This window comes from Leopardus geoffroyi, chromosome B2 (genome assembly GCF_018350155.1).
Source record: "Leopardus geoffroyi isolate Oge1 chromosome B2, O.geoffroyi_Oge1_pat1.0, whole genome shotgun sequence".
Lineage (NCBI taxonomy): Eukaryota > Metazoa > Chordata > Mammalia > Carnivora > Felidae > Leopardus > Leopardus geoffroyi.
This window is the reverse complement of record NC_059332.1, coordinates 137059977-137081266: the sequence shown is the minus strand read 5'-3', so window position 1 is coordinate 137081266 and position 21290 is coordinate 137059977. Positions and strand designations below refer to the sequence as shown.

General features: G+C 40.6%; 1 protein-coding gene across 4 annotated transcripts in view; it reads right to left on the bottom strand.

Moving 5' to 3' along the window:
- Positions 1-21290, bottom strand: part of ESR1 (estrogen receptor 1) — a 390751-nt gene that overhangs the window by 67103 nt on the left and 302358 nt on the right. For 3 of the 4 annotated variants that reach the window (XM_045500070.1, XM_045500072.1, XM_045500069.1), the window contains exon 6: positions 7663-7801. In XM_045500070.1, coding sequence (XP_045356026.1) covers positions 7663-7801 — 139 coding nt within the window. Of the gene's footprint in view, positions 1-6128; positions 6568-7662; positions 7802-21290 lie in introns of those variants that run through there. The other variant, XM_045500071.1, reaches the window with a different exon arrangement.

Below are 21290 nucleotides of genomic sequence, written 5' to 3'. Positions count from 1 at the left end.
AGAGAGAGAGAGAGACAGAGAGAGAGAGACACAGAATCTGAAGCAGGCTCCAGGCTCTGAGCTGTCAGCACAGAACCCAGTCCCAGTGCGGGGCTAGAACTCACAAACCGTGAGATCATGACCTGAACCGAAGTCGGACGCTCAACCGACTGAGCCACCCAGGTGCCCCTTTACCTTTTTCAATAGAACTCCTACAAATGCTTTCATGACTTGATGGTCAAAGTGACTTTTCCTGAAATTACAATGTGTGTGTGTGTGTGTGTGTGTGTGTGTGTGTGTGTGTGTGTAATATCTTTCCTGAGATATAATTTGCGTATCACATAATTAGCCCATTTAAAGTGTATAATGCAATTGATTTTTAGTCTAATAAATTCTTTGATTCATTTTCAATCACAGGTAAGCAGTAATAACAGCACTTTGGCTAATTTCTCCATTTTGTTTGGCCTCAACTTTTCTCCTGTACAGTTTACAGTTTCATATTCCCAGGATTTTTCAGAATGCTAAATGCAAGACTTTTACAAATCAGTCCATTGGCATCTGCTATTGAGTAATGAAGGGCTCAGAACTGGACAGGACCAATGGATTCAGCGTCAGAACATAAACCCTTTTCCTTATATTCTCATACCATTAATGAGATAGAGTATAGAAGACAGTCCAGTGCAGTACTGCACTGATTAAAGAAGCTCGATAAATGTTGGCTCCCTTTCTTTTCTCTTTTATCCAATTCTATAAAGTAGAGTGAAAGAAGGGTTATGAGCACATTTCTTGAGATACAAATGAGGCACACAGGCATGCAAACCAAAGCATACTTGGAGAGCTATGGAGGGAATCCAGCAAAGCTACCCGAGCAACTCAAAGGATCTCCTGCCCAAGACTGACTTTTCTGGTGGGTGGATCACTCGTTCCCCATGCACTGCACCTGCTTCCCCAGCTACTACAATGCCCCCAGCCCCTCCATGTGGCACACATTTTTCAGAGAGGAGAAAGCTGAAAAGGGAATATACAGGGAGGTCCTTCTCATCATACCCAAGAAACCTTTGGACAGATTACATTCTGAATTCATCAACTTATTTCAGAACTTTATTTTTTTACTCTTCCAAGTAAAAAATCTGCAAAGAACTTACATTGAGCTTTGGGCACTTAAGGGGCTCAGTCGGTTGAGTGTCTGACTCTTGATTTTCTGCTCAGGTAATGATCCTGGGTTGTGGGATTGAGCTCCATGTTGGACTCAACACTGTGTGGAGCCTGCTTAGGATTCTCTCTCTCTCTCTCTCTCTCTCTCTCTCTGTCTCTCCCTCCCTCCCTCCCTCTACCCCTGTCCCCCTCTCATGCTCTCTCTCTCTCTCTAAAAATAAAAATAATTTACATCAAGCCTTACACACACACACAAAGAGGCTAATTTTTCTAAAAAGCCAATATAAGTGTTGCTGGAAGCATTGTTTTATTCGCATGTTTTAATTTACATGTTTTTTCCTGAAATATTTACAGTAAACAGGCTAAAATGAGAATGTTCTTGTTTCTAGAAAAGACTTTTTCTTTTCCATTTCAAATGAACGTATCATCTGGAAACAGTCTGCTCTTTAGTAGAAGAGGCCAAATGTTCTCTGGTGCAGCAACCTGTTTTCCTCTGAAGGAACTTATTCCTATCCCATGCCTACAAGTAGAAGTTTCCGCTGTTTAATACTGTTTCCTACAGGCAAAGCCTCCTGATGCGGGAGCGAGGTAAAGAGCTAGATCAACAACCCTCTGGCCAGACGCTTGGTGAAGGGAATATTCTGCTGGTCCAATTAAGCTCTCCTTTTTAAATGCATGAATAGTTGTTTCTCTGAGAGTGAACGGGACTCAAAACTTGAGTGCTTTGGCTTCACTGAGAAATCCGCAAATATGTCTCAGAACTCGTTAGCACTGATGGCGCCAGGGAAGCAGAATTATACGGTCCTTGGAAACCGGATAGTCTTACTGAACACGCAATTTACATTGTTTCCTCTAACACTACGTCTGCCTTCCAGCGATAGTAAACTTCGCTCCTGCAAGAACAAAGAGACCCCACCAGAAATGATCTATGTTGAACACTTTTGCTTCTGTTTTCCGTCTATATTTTTCCAATGCCAGCACTCAAGCAGGACTAAACGAAGAGACGCATTCCTAGTTGACACAGAGGACATATTTTGTGTCTTCTGGTGCCAAAACACACCAGAGGGTTAGGTGCTAGAATGGAAAATAGTTCTCTCCATTTCCTGATGACTTTCGCAGGCATTCTTATTATCTTTTAACTTTCCTCTTGTAAAACACCCCCCCCACACACACACACACGCAGCACGAGAAATTACTGGGTTCTTTACTTATGCCTTATAATAACCTTTATTTCTTGGTTTTCGCAGGCAGAGACAACTGCATTAAGTGCTTGGAACTCACTGCTGCGGGACACAGGGAAGAACTGGAAACTGTGGGAAGGCTAAGCGCGCCAGGGGTAAAATTAGCCTTCAAGCATATGACTACCAGGAAAGCGCAGAACTACCAGAATCAAGATATCATGGGTTGTCATCAGGGAGTAAATCAAGCAATAACTCTTTCTGAATAGATGCAAGATAGGAAATATGTCCTCTGTTCACAAATGTGGGATGGCAACCAAGCAGGTTTTTATACTCCTATAATCGCTAAACCCCCATTTGCCAGTACTAACATCTGAGTAATTACCAGGAAAGACTGGGATAAATTTTATCCTCCTGATGGCCTTGCAAGGCACAAGGTTTGAGAGAACAGGTCATCATCGCAATCAATCACAGATAAACCCTGTCTCTGGTTAACAATGGGTGACTGGACTGTGTGGGACTTCTGGCTTTCCCTTTTCCCTTTTTGTATGCAGATGTAAACAGCCTATGGTGGCAGCTGGCTTTTCCCAGGTAGTGTCACAGAGCCGGGGCAAACACTGAAAGGAGGAAGCTAAGACTCGTTTTGTGCTTACCCGCTGTCAAACAGCTTTGAAATTTAGGGACTTCCTCATTTTGTCACAAAAAATGTTTGCTGCGTGCACCACGATGGGAAAAGAGCAATGGGGAGATCGGAGTGATGTATACTAATCAGAGAGGTGAATGTTATCAAAAGGGTTAGGAGCCTGCAGGTAAAAATATACACTGTGTTCTCAGCTGTCACTCAAAACCATCTTGCAGATGTATGAAACATCAAATGGGCTCCTCATCACATATTTTTTACTGTGATGCACAGATCAATGTCATCAGAGGGAGCCATCACTCCAACACACAGGCTAATTTAATAATACTGAAACTTCATAATATTTAGGTGCATGTTAATTAGAAAAGTGTAGAAAATTTTATAGCATATATCATATTTTATTTTTTATATTTTATATTATTTATATAATTTACATTTATTTATATACTCTTCTGATTACCAAGAAGTGCCTGAGTGTATTTAAATGCATTAAGATCTTGAGTTTACTGGATAGCGGCTCTAGTCATGGGAAAAAATGACAATAAGCTTATCCCCATTTGGAATTTAGAAGTCCCAGAACGGGTTGATGGAGTATAAGCAGAAGCGTAAGCATATTTAGTAATTTTACAAAATCCTTTCAAAATAGATGGATATTAATTTCTGTGCAGTCTTTAGGGGACAAAGCCAGGAACTGATGAGTAGTAATGAATGAGAAGTGAGTGAGTTTGATGATAAGAACAGCTGAAATGCACATCAGAAGACGTAGATTCTACGAACTGTCACGAGCCTCCCGGGTGACCTCCGCCATTGCGGTTAACAGACACTTAGCTGGGAATCATAGAAGACTCTGTACGTTGGAGGGAATGAGAAGGTGAACAAACTCTGGTTCTTCTGCCCACAAGAGGCGTATGAGCTGGTGAGGAAGAGAAGACACACAATCACAACATACACGTGGCAGACCAGAACTAAGAACAGACCACACAGAGGGAGAACTGAGACCGAGGAAAGGCCCCCTTCACCTTCAGAGGGAAGAGTGTGAAGGAGAATTTAATGGAAAGTACCATCCGAAACGAGCCATAACAAACAAATGTTTGACAAGGAATCCTGAAGGTGGAGGACCTTCAGAAAAATGTGAAGAAAAACTGCAAGAAAAGCTTTGAAGTGTGAGGCTAAATTCAGTACCCAGGTGTATTTAGCCTGGACAAGAGCTCACCAAAGTCACCGAATCCTCAGAACTGCCTTTTGGACTCATGCTCCCTGCCCTTCCTCATTTACAGCATTTGACCGGCGTTATAGAAGTTTGTGTTGAAAGAGTCATAATAAGAGAGCCATAGTTATCAAGATAAGAAGTCTAGACCATTTCTTCTGTGGAACAGGAAGAGCCAATTAAAGCTGAGTCAGAAGGCATCAGGATCATAGCTGTGCCTTAGAAAGAAATCTGGGGTGGGAATGTGGGGAACAGAATGAAAGAAAGAGGGGTAGTGGTCAAGAGAGGGAAATGGTAGTGGAAAAACAATAATCTGAGGAAGGGACAATGAGAACCTGTGCAGAGGTCACACAGGCGCAGAGGGATCGAGACCAAGGGGAGGTATGGATTTCAGAAACAATGCAGAAATGACTTGATAGCTGGATAAGCTGGTGGGTGGGAGGAGTAGAATCCATGATTAATTGAAACTTTATGGCTTCAGTGTCCAGGTGAATGTTGATGCCGCAAATATAGAGAATAAAGAAAAGGAACAGAATGGATAAGGGAGATAATATATTCAAGTGAGGGATATGGTAAGTCTGAAGAGCTTACAGGGCACTGAAGGAGAAAAGTCTAGAAGAGTTGTTCTCAACCAGGGTCAATTTTGCACCTTCCCTCCTGCCACCCACGGGGCACGTTTAGAAATGTCTACAGACACTTTGGGTTTTAACATTGGGGAAGAGGGGCATCACAAGCCTCTAGTAGGTAGGGTATGGGGTGCTGCTAAGCACCCTAAAATGTCCAGGACAGCCCCGACAAGGAAGAATGAACCCCCTAAAAATGCCAGTAATGCAAAAGTTGAGAAATCCTGGTCCACAGGAAGTGAGAGCTTCAAATCTGGAGTTGAAGGAAGTAGGAACGGAGGGAGATGAGAACTTTTGCGCAGTAAGCAGGCACTTTCTGCAGCAAAAGACTTGAGAGAAGATTAACCACAATGAGAGTGCATGGAAAAGAAAGAGAAGCAGGTGGCTGACAAAATCCTAGGCAATGCCATCACCTAATTAACTGAGTTCTTTGGGGTGAGGTGATGTCAAAAACACTTTCAGATTCATTTTTTTTAAGGAAACCCTACCCTGAACTCACAACCCCAAGATCAAGAGTCGCATGCTATACTGAGTAAGCCAGCCAGGCACCCTCAAACCCTTTTATATTTAAAACGCGGGGCGCCTGGGTGGCACAGTCGGTTAAGCGTCCGACTTCAGCCAGGTCACGATCTCGCGGTCCGGGAGTTCGAGCCCCGCGTCAGGCTCTGGGCTGATGGCTCAGAGCCTGGAGCCTGTTTCCGATTCTGTGTCTCCCTCTCTCTCTGCCCCTCCCCTGTTCATGCTCTGTCTCTCTCTGTCCCAAAAATAAATAAACGTTGAAAAAAAAAATTTAAAACGCAGCGTCATGGGGCGCGCCGGTGGCTCAGTCGGTTAAACGTCATGATCTCACAGTCCATGAATTCGAGCCCTGCGTCAGGCTCTGTGCTGACAGCTCAAAGCCTGGGGCCTGCTTCAGATTCTGTGTCTTCCTCTGTCTCTCTGTCTCTCTGTCTCTCTGTCTCTCTCTCTCTGTTCCTCCCCTGTTCATGTTCTGTCTCTGTCTCTCAAAAATAATAAATAAATGTTAAAAATATTTAATAAATAAAATGCAATATCCTGATGCCTGTTTTCACCAAGAAGATAGATAGGAATGAAATGGGGGATCATGGAGCAGATCAGTGATGAACATCCCAAGAAATTCAACATTGAAGATCCATCCCAGTCTGTAGCAGGGAAACAATGTATGTGGTCTGCCAATTTGTCATAACTTAGTCACATAACCACATGACTGTACACAAGAAAGTTAAGAAGAAAATTGGAGGAGGAGGAGGAAGGCAGGGGGAGGAGGAGGAAGAGACGGATGAAAAGAAAAGAAAGAAAAAAGAAACAAAGGAAAACAAAGAAGAAAAGGGGTGGCAAGGGGAAAATGGCAAGATAAGAGAAACAAGGGGAAGGGAGGGAGGGGAAGGAGAAGGGTAGAGACAACGCTAAGAGACTGACAGGATACGGAGTAAATGCAGGTCTACCCCGGCCACCCTCAATAATTCTGTGAAACTGTAAAATGGGAATACATTCCACCTATAGCAAAATCTGCTTCTTGAACAGGGTCATCACTATTTTTCAAAAGATACATAGCGCAAAATGACAGAAGAGTAACCAACACTCGTACAATTCTCCAGGACTTCAATAAATTGTGCTGCAACTCTGCTCCAGAAGGCTGAATGAGGGTAGGGAAGCCTCGAGCGGGACAGGCGATGGGGAGGTGGTGTCAATGCTCCAAAGCAAAGGAATGTGGAAGGATGCATCCCAGGCAACCCTGGAGTGCTGACCAGAGACAAAGGAAGTCTGCAAGAAACAGAAGATGGTCCTTTCCCATTCAAACCGTTATGTGGCCCGCATATACAGGTAGGCTTGGAAACCAACCAAAGGAGACATCACTGGCCATGAAAGAGGACGAAGCACATGAACACAGGAGAGAGGTGGTATGAGTGTTGAGCCAGATACACGTTTAATTCCAATCTTGGCTCCACCATTAGCTAGTGTGATGCTGTTTGCAAGTAGCAGAATGGTTCTGAAACTTAGCTCCTTTCTGGTAAGCTTCCCAAGCGTGCTGCCATGATCAAATGGCATCACGTATGTAAAGCAGTGAACTTGGAGTTAGACATTATTCTACAGCAGCTACCACTGATGGAAGGGGAGTCCCTCCATCAGTGGTAGCTGCTGTAGAATAATGTCTAACTCCAATTTCTCTAAGCAATGACAAAAAACAGACCAATAGGACCCACGTTCTAAGTCAACCCAAAATAGAACATGTTAAATAAGGTAACACATTTGAAAACTGAAATCTTCGCTTTTGAAAGTGAGCAAGTAACTTTTATGAATTCACAGCAATGAGAGTGGCCTTTGGAATGCTGGTCAAATTTCCTCTTTTAAGTGATTGAAAACTCAGAAGGAAATGAAAGGTTATTGTAGTTTGGATGTATGTGGGCCAAAAGAAACTTTAATTAAAAGGAGGCTATTTATTTCAATTTTTTAAATGTATGTAACACAAGATTAAGGTGGAGTTAGAAGATTCTAATTCATAATGAAGTTATATAGATGTGCGTATGTACACACACATACTTATGTGTATATACATACATACATTTTATATGTATATGTATGCACACAAATTATATATGTACACATTAGAAACAACAGAGCTCCTCTAAGGATGCTATTACTGATGTGTAGCATCATCTAAAAGATGTTAGCCTAGAGATATCTAGCAGAAAGTTGTCCTTAGCTTTCTGTGAACCTGACTAGACTACATCTCCCAAATTCATCCCTTTGTAAAGAAAACATATTGGATAAAGTTCTCGAGTGCTTCGTGGAATACTGAACAAAAGAGCTTCAGGAATAAAGGATGTGCTTCCCCCAAGCTCCATCCAGGCCACTTACCTGTCCAGGAGCAAGTTGGGAGCAAATAGGAGCTTCCCTGGATGCTCCATGGAGCGCCAGACAAGTCCAATCATCAGGATCTCTAGCCAGGCACATTCCAGAAGGTGAACCTGATCGTGGAGGCTCAAATCAACAAAGCCTAGAACAAGACAAGGAAAACCCTGCTGACTTCAACTGAAGCGTCATTATTAGTGAAATGAGAAAATCAAGGATTTGAGCTCGTGAGGTCTATTTTCTAGTAGTATGACATGTAATGGAAGCACACTTGATAGGAAAGTCAAGGTTTTTTTCAAACCTAGTATATCAATGAACTCTAATGTAACATTAACTTTCTTAGTGCCTTAGCGTCACATCTATAGACATGTACTACCTTGTACAACCCTCTTAGCTTTCTATAAAGTTCTGTACTTAAATAAAACTGGTATCTTAGACATCTTTTTTTCACTTAGACATTTCTAATAGCCCTATGTGATTACTGCATTTCATTTCTGATTCAGTTGAAGATATTTAGGTACAAGAAATTTAAACAACTTGCCTAAACCAAACAGGCATTGGAACACAGGCAGGACCAAAATCACTACATTTCTATTTCTTTGCTTCACTACTAAGCCATGCTCTTTTTTTTTTAACACCATGTAAAAGGAAGGCTAATGAAATAGCGTGTGTAAATAAATAACGTGAGGGAGAATGAGTCAGAGGAATAAAGGTGACATTATAATTACTTCTGGTAATAAATACTAATGTGCCCTTGTTTTCTAAAGGCTTTAATGGGAGATTAAAGCTTTTCCTAATCATCACTGACAATAATGGTGGATGCCTAATGATAACACCAACAACAACAAGGAGGAGGAGGGGAAGAAGGGGTAAAGGGGGAGGGGGAGGAGGAGGAGGAGGAGGAGGAGGAAGAGAAAGAGAAGGAGGAAAAGGAGAAGGAGCAGGACAAGGAGGAGGAGGAGGAGGAGGAGGAGGAGGCGGAGGAGGAGGGAGAGGAGGAGAAGAAAAAGAAGACCAATTTATTGTGCCATGACTATGGTTTTGAAGCCATGCTAACTATTTCCTGAATAATTTTTTAAATCTTTATTAATACAATAACTCTAAGAGGTAGAAACTGATGGGAATGCCCTTTTACAGATAAGAAAACAGATGTTCAGAGAGCTTATATATTTGTTAAGATCAGAGATGGGACTATAATCTCCAGAAGCTGTGCCCTTGATTACAACTGATACTACCTCTTATGAGCTGCAATTAATTATAGAATTTGGATCAAATAATTAAATAAACTCAACCACACAAATCAAGATCCACCAGAGTGACAGGCATTAAATGAACAAAATGACCATAAATCTTGCTGCTTCCCAAACCAGCTCCCAGACCTCTTGCCCTGAGGTATCACATCAGGCTATTTCCTTCCTCTCTCCCTCTGCCTTCATCCCTTTGTTCTCACTCATCCATGAGACTGGCTCTAGAAACCCCTTTTCTGGTGTCCTCTTATTTTTTCTATTATTACACTGTTGTTAGTTATATATTGTTATGTTTATTAAACAGCCAAAACATAAGTTTATTTATGTAAGCAGTCAAGGATGGATGGTTTGCCAACTGGATGTTTTCTCTTGGGTGTCTTGGAGCTATCACAAGATCAGCATTAAACAAGTAGCTCATTTCTGATGCATGGAAGAACCACTCTTACCACTACATAGGTGACAATCCACATAGAGAAACCCCAACTAGAGAAAGACCTCAGAGTCTATGCCTCCTCCGAGCCATCGTTCCATAATCAAGCCTCACCAATTCTATCTTTGAACTAACACTAAAATTCTTCCTCTCTTTTCTATATTTCCAATGTTACTATTTTAATTTAATTCCTAAGAGTCTCTCACCTTTCTGTCTGACTTTTGTAACTTAACATAAGTTATTTTGAGACTTACCCATGGTCTTGCATGTATGAATAGTTGATTCTTTTTATTGCTGAGTGGTATTCCATCGTATGGATATACATGATAAATAAAAATACAATGTACGTATCCTTTCATTGGACTTTTGGGTTGTTTCCAGTTTGGAGTTATTACAAATAAAGCTTTTATGAGTAGTCTATGTACTACTTTCTTGTATGAACATAGGCTTTCATTCTTCTTGGGTAAAGATTTAAGAGTACAATGGCTAGATCATACAGATCTACAGGTATATGTTTCACTTTCTAAGAAATTGTCAAACTGTCCATTTCGCTTCCAATCCAACAGATTGAACACAGTTCTTATCTTATCCAACAGATAAGAACACAGTTGTTCCATATCCTCCCTGATACTTGGTATAGTCAGTCTTCTTAATCAGACATTCTAGTAGATGTACAGAAGTATCATAGTGGCTCTGTGGCTGTAATTTGCATTTCCCTAATAACTAACGATGTTGAGCATCTTTTCATGTGCTTCTAGCAGATCATTACCATACATGATATTCATGTTAATTATGCATATATCTGTAAATCCTGCTAGACTGTGTATTCATTAGGAGAACCAGATGCATGATCCTGCATGCAAATTCTGCTTTTTAAAGTCCAAATTTATTGCACCTTTTCCAACATCAATCAACCATGCCACGGCCCATAACAGGGTAGACTTTACCAGAGCAGGTGTCTTCCCATTGGAAAGAGTGGGTTTCACTCTTCACTACAGCAGGGCCTGCAACTGGAGAGAAAGTGGGTAGCTTTGTTCATTACACAAACAAACAAAGAACAAAACTAAAAGATGAAAAAACAGTGTGTTTTAGAAAAAGAAAAAACTTCTGAAAAGAAAAAGGAACAGGTATGTCTACAACCTGCAGCCATATACCCCCGGAGTGCACTGGGTCAAAATGGACTACCTTAGTTCTGGAAGAAACACTGCCTGAGGTGACGGGAAATGTTTCTTTTTCTCAGTACCCAAAGTCTGATGGGATAAACCGATTCCAGTGGGCAGTACTTAAAAGGAAAGCTCTCAAGGAAGTTTTAATTCCCTAAGATTTTACCCCAATCTTTTGGGTGAAGTCTCATAATAGCAATGCAAATGACACTGTAAATTAAACTCACTTTCAGAAATGTTGACATTCGAAAGTGATGTCATTTTTCATGACATTCACTGTTTTATATGGGGAAAAATATAACCATGTGATAATGTCACCCATGATGACACCTACACCACATTATCCGGTAACCTCCACAAACCTCAAAAAATCCCACAGGATGAGATTTGGGAGTATCTTGGGAGAGAACTGCAGCTGGCCACAAAACCATTCGATTTTGGAAAACCAGAGGAGTGTTCTCTGGTAGCAACCTTACATATTAAGCTGAATCATACTTTTTAATTCTCACTTCAAAACTTCAATGCTACTTAAGTCTGACAGTTTTAGTGGTCTTTTGGGAACCTCAGAAGCTCACCATAGCCATTTGTACCACACAAGTCTGGCGATTATGAAATCTGTCTGAAGTATGTCTGTTAGTAATAGTTTTCAGTCCGAGCCCAGCAGAACTGCTGGGGCCTTCTGCTGAGATGATGCAGACCTCTCAAAAAGAAACAGTCTATTTAATTATCTTTCCCAGCTGTGCATATTGCCCGTGGACAAGGGTTATTGTGTCTCTTGCACAGTATCCTCTGAGAGTTCCTGGTGCAGGGGCGGGGGTGAGGGTGCAGAGAAGACTATCAATCGACCTTCTCAATGAACGTGAAGGCTACTGAAGACTGTCCATTAAAGACTCTCAATTCATAACCAATGGAGAAAAATAATGTACTCAATCCCAAACAAAATTATATTGCCTATGCATAGACACCAAGTTTCAACCCTGGGTTATTTTCCATATAAACAAGAAGGATGATCTAATGTGCCATTTTAGGTGGATCTGCTATAAAAATGTAGAGGCATTCAACAAAGCCTTCCTTGAGCACCTGAAAGTGATGGAAGTTTGAAGATGGAAGGGAGCAGCATCTATGCGATATGAATAGAGGCATCAGTGACAGGTCTTAGGACAGGTGACACAGTGAGAGATGATTCACCCCCCATCACTTGGAGACTTCCATCTTAGTGACAGTGGACAGTGACAAGGCGTCCTGGGCCTGTGAATTCCACGCGACTGCAACAGAAAGCATAGCTAACAAGTAATAACAATGGATCGCTGAGACCAAAGGAAATCAGATGCAAGGAAATCTCATTTTATAAAATAAAATTTTTTCATGTTTACTTATTTATTTTTGAGAGAGACAGAGAGAGAGAGCACAAGCAGGGGAGAGGCAGAGAGAGAGGGAGACAGAGAATCTCAAGCAGGCTCTGCACTGTCAGCCAGGAGCCCAAAGCAAGGCTCAAACTCATGAACCATGAGATCATGACCTGAGCTGAGACCAAGAGTCAGACGCTTAACCAACCAAGGCGCCTGGGAGCTCCTATAAAATAAAATTTAAAAAAAAAAGCAAACATGGGTCTGTTTCTCTAGCCTGCATTCACAGGCCTAGTAATAAAGTATCTGGAGATTGGGTTATACTGGAAACAAACAGAAATGCCTCAACTCCTACTTTCCACCCACTATGTGGACAGGGACCTAACGAAGTTGAGGGAGGTCTCTTTTATGAAGAAATAGCCTCCCTGTCCATACAACAAGTCCATCATCTCCAGCTTCATCACCACGTAAAGACATTCCTGCCTAACTAAGAAAGATTTTTAAACTTTCAAGATTTTTAAGGAGCTCATGACATGTCCTCCTCCTTCCCTTGGGCCTCATGAGATCCTAAACCCTCTTCCCCACTCTGCTGGAAACTGCTGGACAAGTTACTTAATTTGCCTTGACACACAGATCTTCACCCTCCCTTACAGGGTATGACAAGGCTCTTAGAAATCACATTGAAAAGTGTGCTGAGATCCTTAGGCAAAATGACTGATATAATATGAATGCTTGTAAAGTTCCTCACTGTGGTGGAGTAAAAGGTAAATCACAGTGGCTCTTCAGTACAGACATGAGAAAAAATAAGCACTACAGTAATTATATTTCCTATTTCCATGGGATAAATCTATAGAGATGCAAAGTGAGGTAGAAACCCTGTGGAAGAAAAAAGGCAACTTCTCCATGGCTGCATTACCTACAAAACCAGAAGCCAGGTGGTTGGTTCCCTTAGTAAATCCACTGGAAAAAAATAGTTTCCTGACCTTCAGAAAAAATGAATCATGTTCTCAGTCATATGATGACCCCAATGTTCTCCAAAATGTCACTTATGAAATTGCCTATTGCATTTTTTTTGTATTGCTTTAACTCAATGGAAAAAGATTTAAATAATTCATCTCTTCCTCTGGATGCCAAAGATTCAGTGAAGAAGAAGAAGAGGAAGAAGAAGAAGAAGAGGAAGAAGAAGAAGCAGCAGCAAGAGGAGAAGGAGGAGGAGGAGGAAGAAGAAGAAAGAGAAGGAGGAGTCGAAGAGGAGGAGGATAAGGAGAGGAAGTAGAAGGAGGGGGGGTGGGGGGAGGGGGGGAGAGGGAGAGGGAGAGGGAGGAGGAGAAGAACGGGACATGACACTGTAGCATAAAGACAGCTACAAGCTCAACAAAATTTGGGATTTCTGGGAGAAAGCCTATAGAACAGATAATACCAGAAGAACCTAGATCCCAGTTCAAATGCTAAGCAGTCTTCATGCCCTCCATTTGGTAATTTTTTCTCTTTTTCTCCAGAAAATGGAAACTTGATGCCATACTATGGACATGTACCCCCATGGTATGACCTCCAGCCTCCAAATCAAATTTTGGATTCTCTTTTTATGCAGTTTCATTATAGAGAGACCCATTAAAACTGTCATTCTCATTCTATAACCCTTTAAGCTGTATCCAGTAACACATAAGCACTGAAAAATTCTTTTTTAGGAAATGAGCATAACCCACTTAAATACTGTCATGCACCACTCTTACCAAATTTATGCCACTGTGACACAGTAAAATAAATGGCAATAGGTTATCATCATTTAGAAATACTGAATCACAACGCAAGAGCATGGGTCTTCCCCCCCCTCAGCAAGCCCTACATCACCACATTTGTGTGTATTCCAGCTTTCCTTCGCTATAATAAAGACAAGTGTGCATAGGCCACGTTCTAGCACAATACCACTTATCCCATCAGTGGATTAGCATGCAATCACCATACTAATAGACATCCACCTGGCCAACACCAAGCTGACACTTTCTTGAGGCCACAACAGCTCTTGATCCTCAGGCATGATTATGGGGTATTTCCAAGTCACCTCCCAACGTGGGACTTTTGACTGGAAGGTATACTCCCTACCCCATCCTCCCAACAGAATGAGGAGGAGAGAAGTAATGAAAAGAGTATGAGTCGAAAAGTCAAGTGGACCTGGCTTGAAATTCGTCTGTGGCTCACGGCCAGTTACTTAAGATCTCTGAAAGTTCTTGCCATCTGTAAAATGCAGATGGACCGACCTACCACTTTGGGTTATTGTAAAAATTAAAGAGTTGGCAGATGTCCCAGAGTAGTGGAGCTGTACTCAGTGAATATTCGTTCCCCTTCCTATTCATCCCAACAGGCCTGAACTTTTTCCCAACAGAAGGGAACATAACTTATGCAAAGCACCAATATTAAAATATTTTAGATTTAGAGCTTCAAGCTTAAATTGGGCACTGTGTGTTTGCCCTAAGTCATGTTGTTTTCTGTTTATATTTTCCTTTTTATTTATATACAAAAATAACCTAATAAAAAGGATAAAAGGCTTCCTGGACATCAAACAGCTCTTACAAAACAACATTTTCATGATTTAAAAGTGGAGGGAACAAGAGCATGTGGATTGTATTTCTCTTAAAGGACATATGTGAAAAAATGCAAAAAGAAAGCACGTTTGGGGTTTTATTACGCACAAAGCATTTCAAGATGTTTAGCAAATCCGGAACGCAGCTGTATTTGTACACCCCCAATATAAATGGTCAATGGTTTTCTACTGAACTCAGAAGACATGCACACTGTGTTTGCTGCTCCTTATTTGCCTTGAGAGAGAATGAAACTTGCCCTGTGGTGGCTATACCTGCCTTGGGAAATAAAGCAGTCTCGGGGCCACACTAAGCAATAAAAACCAGTGGTACATGAAGAACTGAATGTGACAAATTTGATATTGTAAAAATATGTCACATTTAGCATAATTGACAGCCAATTAGGGCAGAGACTGGAAAATTCAGGGCAGAGTTTTAAAAGTAAACAAAAGTAGTGCTGTTTACAATCAATGGTGTAGATCTCGAATGCCCCTTATTAAGATAAGCATATGTTGAAAACTACAGATGATGAGGTCATGATATCTATATAAATCCACAAACTTTCCAATCTTGACCTCTACAGCCTGACAAGGGCACCATGTTTTGACACAATATAATGAAGACGTTTTTTACATCATTACCAATTCAACTGATGTTGGGCTTTGACTACCATCTCCCACACTACATATAAGGAACTGCACTCCTTATAACACTCCCTTTGAAAAATGATTAGGCTTACCCATGGAAGTGTATTCAGATTCCAAAATTTTCTAGCCATTTTCTTCCCTGCTCTCCATGCTTCTAGGTGTGTATTTGTGTGTGTGATATATTGCAGCTATATTTTACCTACCTACAAATATTTGATTATTTTTGAACATCAACACATAGGATATGAAAAGGTAAAAAGGCAATTATAGAACTTCTCTGATTAGAAAGAAAAGTAGAGCTATATTGAAAAGCACCTTAGTGTCTTAAGGTTTAGGATTATGTATTGTCACGTACGTAAAATAATTACAATACAAAGAAGGAAATTATTCTTGACCTTAAATAGGAACCTCATAAAATATTTCCCTTAACCTTTATTTAGCAATTTCATTGATAACACACTTTAAATGGCCAGATACATATTTCCTTATTTTTCCGAGGCTGGATATATCTTAATTGTGATCCTAGCAAGTATACACTGTGAAATGGTGAATAATTTCTGTTTAAACCTTATGTTCTCATTTTTGAATATGTCATTGCATCTTTGGTAAAGGGGTGTATGAAGCTATTGGAATGTATCCCTCATGCATTCATTTACTTGGAAAATTTCTCTCTAAAGTTAGTTATAGGAAAAGGATTTTCTCCCCTAAAGGACTGATGCGTTTGTTTTGCTGGCAACTAAGAAGAACACAACTTACTACAAACTGCACGAAGCCCTACTGTCAGGAATCCCAGATATTAACACAATATTCAAAGGCAATAAGAATTTTACCTGCTCTCTGGGAAAATTACTGTCTTACTCCTACTTTTTCTGACCTTGCTTTTGACTGTACTATTGAATTATAAGGCCCTTCATATCAGGCTTTGCCAAATGGATAGAGGACTAAATCATTAAAATATATATGCTTGTTTTCACACAGACATAATGATCCCTCGCCCTTTTTTTCTCCATTTAATAGTGAACACGTTATGTGATGACAGATGAGGAAGTGGTTTGTGAGGAGAAGAGAATTAATCTCACAACTATATCTGACTCCAAAAAGAAAAATAAGTCAAAACTTTCAGATATAAGATCAGACGTGGGGATCAAAAAGAAATGTCCCTCACAGAAAACAAAGCAGATGGCGACTCTACCTTGTTACCAAACCCCATCTGTATTACACTCAGAGCCTTAGTTTATGAAGAGATGGTTGTCATGACAATAAGCATTTGAGAAGAGTTCTGGAGAATCTGATGGATTTAAGAGTGTCTCCTAGCTTCCCAATTTTTGAAACACACACAAACCCATCCCCCCCCCCCATCCACCAAATAAGCAATTCTATTACTTCTTGTATTGGCTATAATTATTCTCTCTTGCCAGTATACATTTTTGTATTCTCTCATGTCAAAATCCTCCTTGGAAGGACAGGAAAGCTCTTTACTCTGATACAGTACAGCCTGAAGGTAAACTAGTCTTTTATTTTTATTCAGCAAGGGCAACTGTATTAACTACAGCTTAATTTTTTTTTTCCCCCTTACAAGCTCAGAAAAAAAAATCAATTTCGGCTTAAATGGAAAGGGGGGGAGGGAAAGTAAAAGAAATTACTTTCCAGTTTCTGAGAGTAGATTGCAAACTAAAGAAGGAAAAAAATTAATAAACTATAAAGTAAAGTACTTAAGCCTGTCCTTTGACGTGCTCGGCAAAAGCACAGGAAGGCCAGCACTGAGGAGCGGTGCTGGGTTCGCTCATAAAGAGCATGGACTGGCTATGTTTGAAAAGTCAACAAGCACTTGTACCTTGGAACATACATTTTTTCCTGTCTACCTAGAAGCACACCTACAGAAGCATTTCAAATTCTATTGTCATCGGTCTGAGTTTTCCAGATAACTATGCTCCCGGGAAACACTACAAATGTCAACACAAAGACGGAGAGGGAAGGAGTCAATTCTTTTTAAGCAAGTCCCTCAAACAAATGGACAGTGATGATTCCCTCCCACCTCCACCCTGCCTAAGCCCCTCAACGAAACCCAAACTGATGATTATCTTACAGTTTTAAGGACTGTATTCTGACATTCACACACACACACACAAGCACTTGCTAGAGGAATACCTGTTATGGCCAATGACCCAGAGACGTCTATTTCTGGAATGAATTAGGAGCACAAAATAGGCTTCTTCTCTCATTGTTACACTTAAATTCAGAATGTTAAAATGAGAGTCTTACAAGGCAAAAACTCCAAAAAGTAACACAAATGCTGAGTATCAAGTCACAGAACAATACTGCCTCTGAGAAACTGGAGGCCAAGGTACAGGACCTCATACGAAGGCAGCCCCCAGTCTGAGGTCAGTGAGGACCTGAGAGGCTCACAAACATACGAGGGATATATTTAGAAAAGTTTGCTTCTGGGGCACCTGGGTGGCTCAGTTAAGCATCCGACTTCAGCTCAGGCCATGATTTCTCAGTTTGTGGATTCGAGCCCCACGTCAAGCTCTGTGCTGACAGCTCAGAGCCTGGAGCCTGCTTCGGATTCTGTGTCTCCCTCTCTCCCTGACCCTCCCTGATTTGTCCACACACACTCTCTCTCTCTCTCAAAAATAATTTTTTTAAGTTAAAAAAATTTTTTTAAATAGAAAAAAGTTTGCTTCCTCCCTTCCGGTCTCCCCACAGCTTCCTACGTCTCACATTCTTTCCATTAACCTACATAAACTTCGGCCCCAGAGAGAACAAACAAAAAATAAAGGAGATAATATAAAAACAGGGAGGGGGACAAAACAGAAGAGACTCATAAATATGGAGAAAAAACTGAGGGTTATGGCGGGGTTGTGGGGGGGTGGGATAAATGGGTAAGGGGCGCTAAGGAATCTACTCCCAAAATCATTGTTGCACTAAAAGCTAACTAAATTGGATGTAAATTAAAAAAAAATAAAACATAAAATGAAAGAAAGAAAGAAAGAAAGAAAGAAAGAAAGAAAGAAAGAAAGAAAGAAAGGTTTTTTCAGCCTCTTCCATCCCAGATCTGAAGTCAGTCAACACTGACCTTATTCACACCATCGTAGAGAAAGACCATAAAGAAATTAGAAAGTCAGAGACTATTTTCCTTTAAGTCATGGTAAACCCTTTTTATAAGCACAGCAGATCTGGCCAGACAATTAAATAACCATGCTAAAAATAAAGTGGGTAGCTAGGAGAACCTGTAAGAGAGATTTTCTAAATGCTAATTACTTTCAAAGCAAGAACTATTTTGTTTCTTATTAGTTCAACATGGCCCTTGGTGTGGCACTTGGTCTCATTAATAGTGTTGACTTCCCAAGGATTTTAACAGGAACTACAACTATATTTCCTAATAAAAATAAATAGTAAGTGTATTAGTCTGGTAGAGCTGCTATAACAAGATACCACAAACCAGGTAGCTTAATAAGAAACAGAAATCAGGGAACAACAGTCCTGGAAGCCAGGAGTCTGAAATCAGAGTGCCATCAGGGCCACACTTTCTCCAAAGATACTAAAGGAGAATCCGTTCTATGCCCTTCTCTTAGCTTCTGGTGTTGCTGACAATCCTTGGCATTCCTTGGCGTATAGATGCGTTATTCCAATCTCTGCCTCCATCATCATATGATGTTCTCCGCGTGTCTTTGTATCTCTTCTCTTTTTATAAGGATACCGGTGATACTGGGTTAGGGCCCACACTAATTGAGTATGACCTCGTTTTAACTTGATCTCAAAATACTTTCAATGGTAAGAATTCAGAAATGATCTCTTAATCATTCCCACCTGGGGTGATGCAACACTTCTACTTTCTCATATTAGGGGATGAGCTTCAGCAGATCACCTATGTTCCTCTTCTCTAATCCAAAAGGAGTTCTGAGGGGAGATGGGTTCTCAGCTCCAAAAAGCGTCCCGCGCCTGGAGGTCTGAGCTGGCGTCCTCCCTCCCCACTGGCCTTGTGAAGGTGCACTGAAGTGGCAAATGCAGCCTTGCCTTAGCAACGATGTCACCTCATGTCTCCCAGCAGACCTTGCACCAGCTTCCTCTTTGGTGGGGGCAGGGAGCGGGGGGAAGCCGAATGTGGCTGAGCTGTCCTGAGGGGTGCCAACCTTGAGATGGCCATGCCCTCCCCTACGGGAAATGAGCAGAGCCACTGGGACAATTTTTTCTCACAAAGCCGGCAAGCAAGGTGACAGCCTGGAATAAAATTTGAGGAAAATAAAACTCAAAATTACTTTGTGTATTTCGTGTTTTTGGAGCTAAAAAGAATGCTGAACAGAATTATTTTTTTGCTTCTTAAACAGAAGTTTTCTATATTTTTATAAATAAAAATTGAAGAGAATATCCATAATTTTGGATTAGTCAGATTTCTAATCTATATTACTGTCATAAAGCCAAAGGGAAGAATTTTATCTACTATCCATCTATATCTGTCTATCTTTCTATCATCTATCTACCTGTCATTTATCTATCTATCTATCTATCTATCTATCTATCTAGCCTTTTTCTTCTACCACCTATGAAGCAGTTAGGAAACTCTCCAGGGAACAATGGCCTAAAATTCCTGAGCATACTATCAATAGCTCTTAGTGTTATGGTCAGCTTCTCAAATCAGCTTCCAATCCAGAAAGAGGAATTAAGCCAGAATTGGAGATGGGCATGGAGGTGGTTCTTTTGGTTCACAGAAATTGTGCTTATCAGCATGAACCTGTCTTACATTTAGCAGTGAAAATAAACTCTGTCGTCAAGATTGTAAAGTATCTTGTTCTAAGTATTTCAGACAACAGATAAGAAAATCTTAAGATCACTAAAAAACCAAAACAATACCCTTCCCAAACCAACAGCACATATATCAAATTAGAAGCAAGGTTTATGAATAGTTAGCAAAGCAGAGTAGATATCTTTTCTTGGATACAAGGACATACAGATGCCATCACTGAAATGACATATATTCTTATTCTCTCTCATGATGACAAGAATAGTGAAGGTCCGAGAAGAGAATGGGCTTAATCCAGGAAGTCACTGAGTGGGTTCCGGTTTCCTCAGACAATGCTAGAGTGAAGAAAAGCATGAGCAGAATTACCACTTTCCTGGAAGACCTAATTATGTAAAAAGAAAAATTCTGTTGGCTACCCCCTTAGAGTTTCATGTTCCTCAATAGGATTTTTAACATTTCAAACGTAGAATGAGATGGTATGAAGATGTGTGTGTGTGTGATGGGAGGGTTGATGGGCTTTGCTGAGACCACATTTGCCACTTACTAGGTATGTGACCTTGGGTGAATTATTTCATCGCTGGTGCATAGCACAGTGCCTCTCTTGATGCGTGCTCCGTGAATATTTTTTGAATGAATGAATTATTCTGGACTTCACAGTGACTTCATCTACCAATGGGAATGACAACAATATCCCTGCAGTACATTATGATGACAACTAAAAAGTATACAAAGAACCTATCATATTGCCTGGAAAATTCTGGGAGCCTACAAATAAATGATACCTGCGTTTCCTTAGTTCCTTCTTGTCTTTTTTTTAAAGATTTTTTTTTTAAGGATTTTTTAAGTAATCTCTATGTCCAATGTAGGGCTTGAACTCACAACCCTGAGATCCAGAGTTGCATGCTTTATAAACTTAGCCACTTACATGCCCCACTTTAGTTCCTTTTTAATAATAAAAGTGCCAAATATTATGCACATGATGAATTTTCCTCCCATACCCTGATCATGAGTTTCACCATCTACAATGCAGAGCTTCAAATACAGTTATGACAGAGTTCTCAAATATCTTTGTTCAATTTGGAAGTCTTTTCTCAGAATAAGATTCTAAACGCATGAAGTAAAATATTTAAAGTTCACAAACTGAAATCCAGTTCTTTTTAAAAACTCGGTGTGTCCATGGATGCCAAGTTAAGAACTCCTCACTGGGGAAGGACAGAAGTCAATGACTTCACAGGTGATCAAGGGCTGCTAGTATTTTCATGCACATCACATTACAAGGACCCCCTTGCCCCTTCCCCCACTTTTCTTGGAATGCTCTCATAAAACTATTGAAAAGCAAAAAGAATATTACTATTTGGAATACTGTCTGGACAAGAAGTTTTGGGGGGGGGGGGGTAAGGTTGTAATACAGACCAAGTAAAACAACTGCTATTTAAGAGCATACACAGGAGTTGGCCTTACTGACTCACTTTCAATGACTC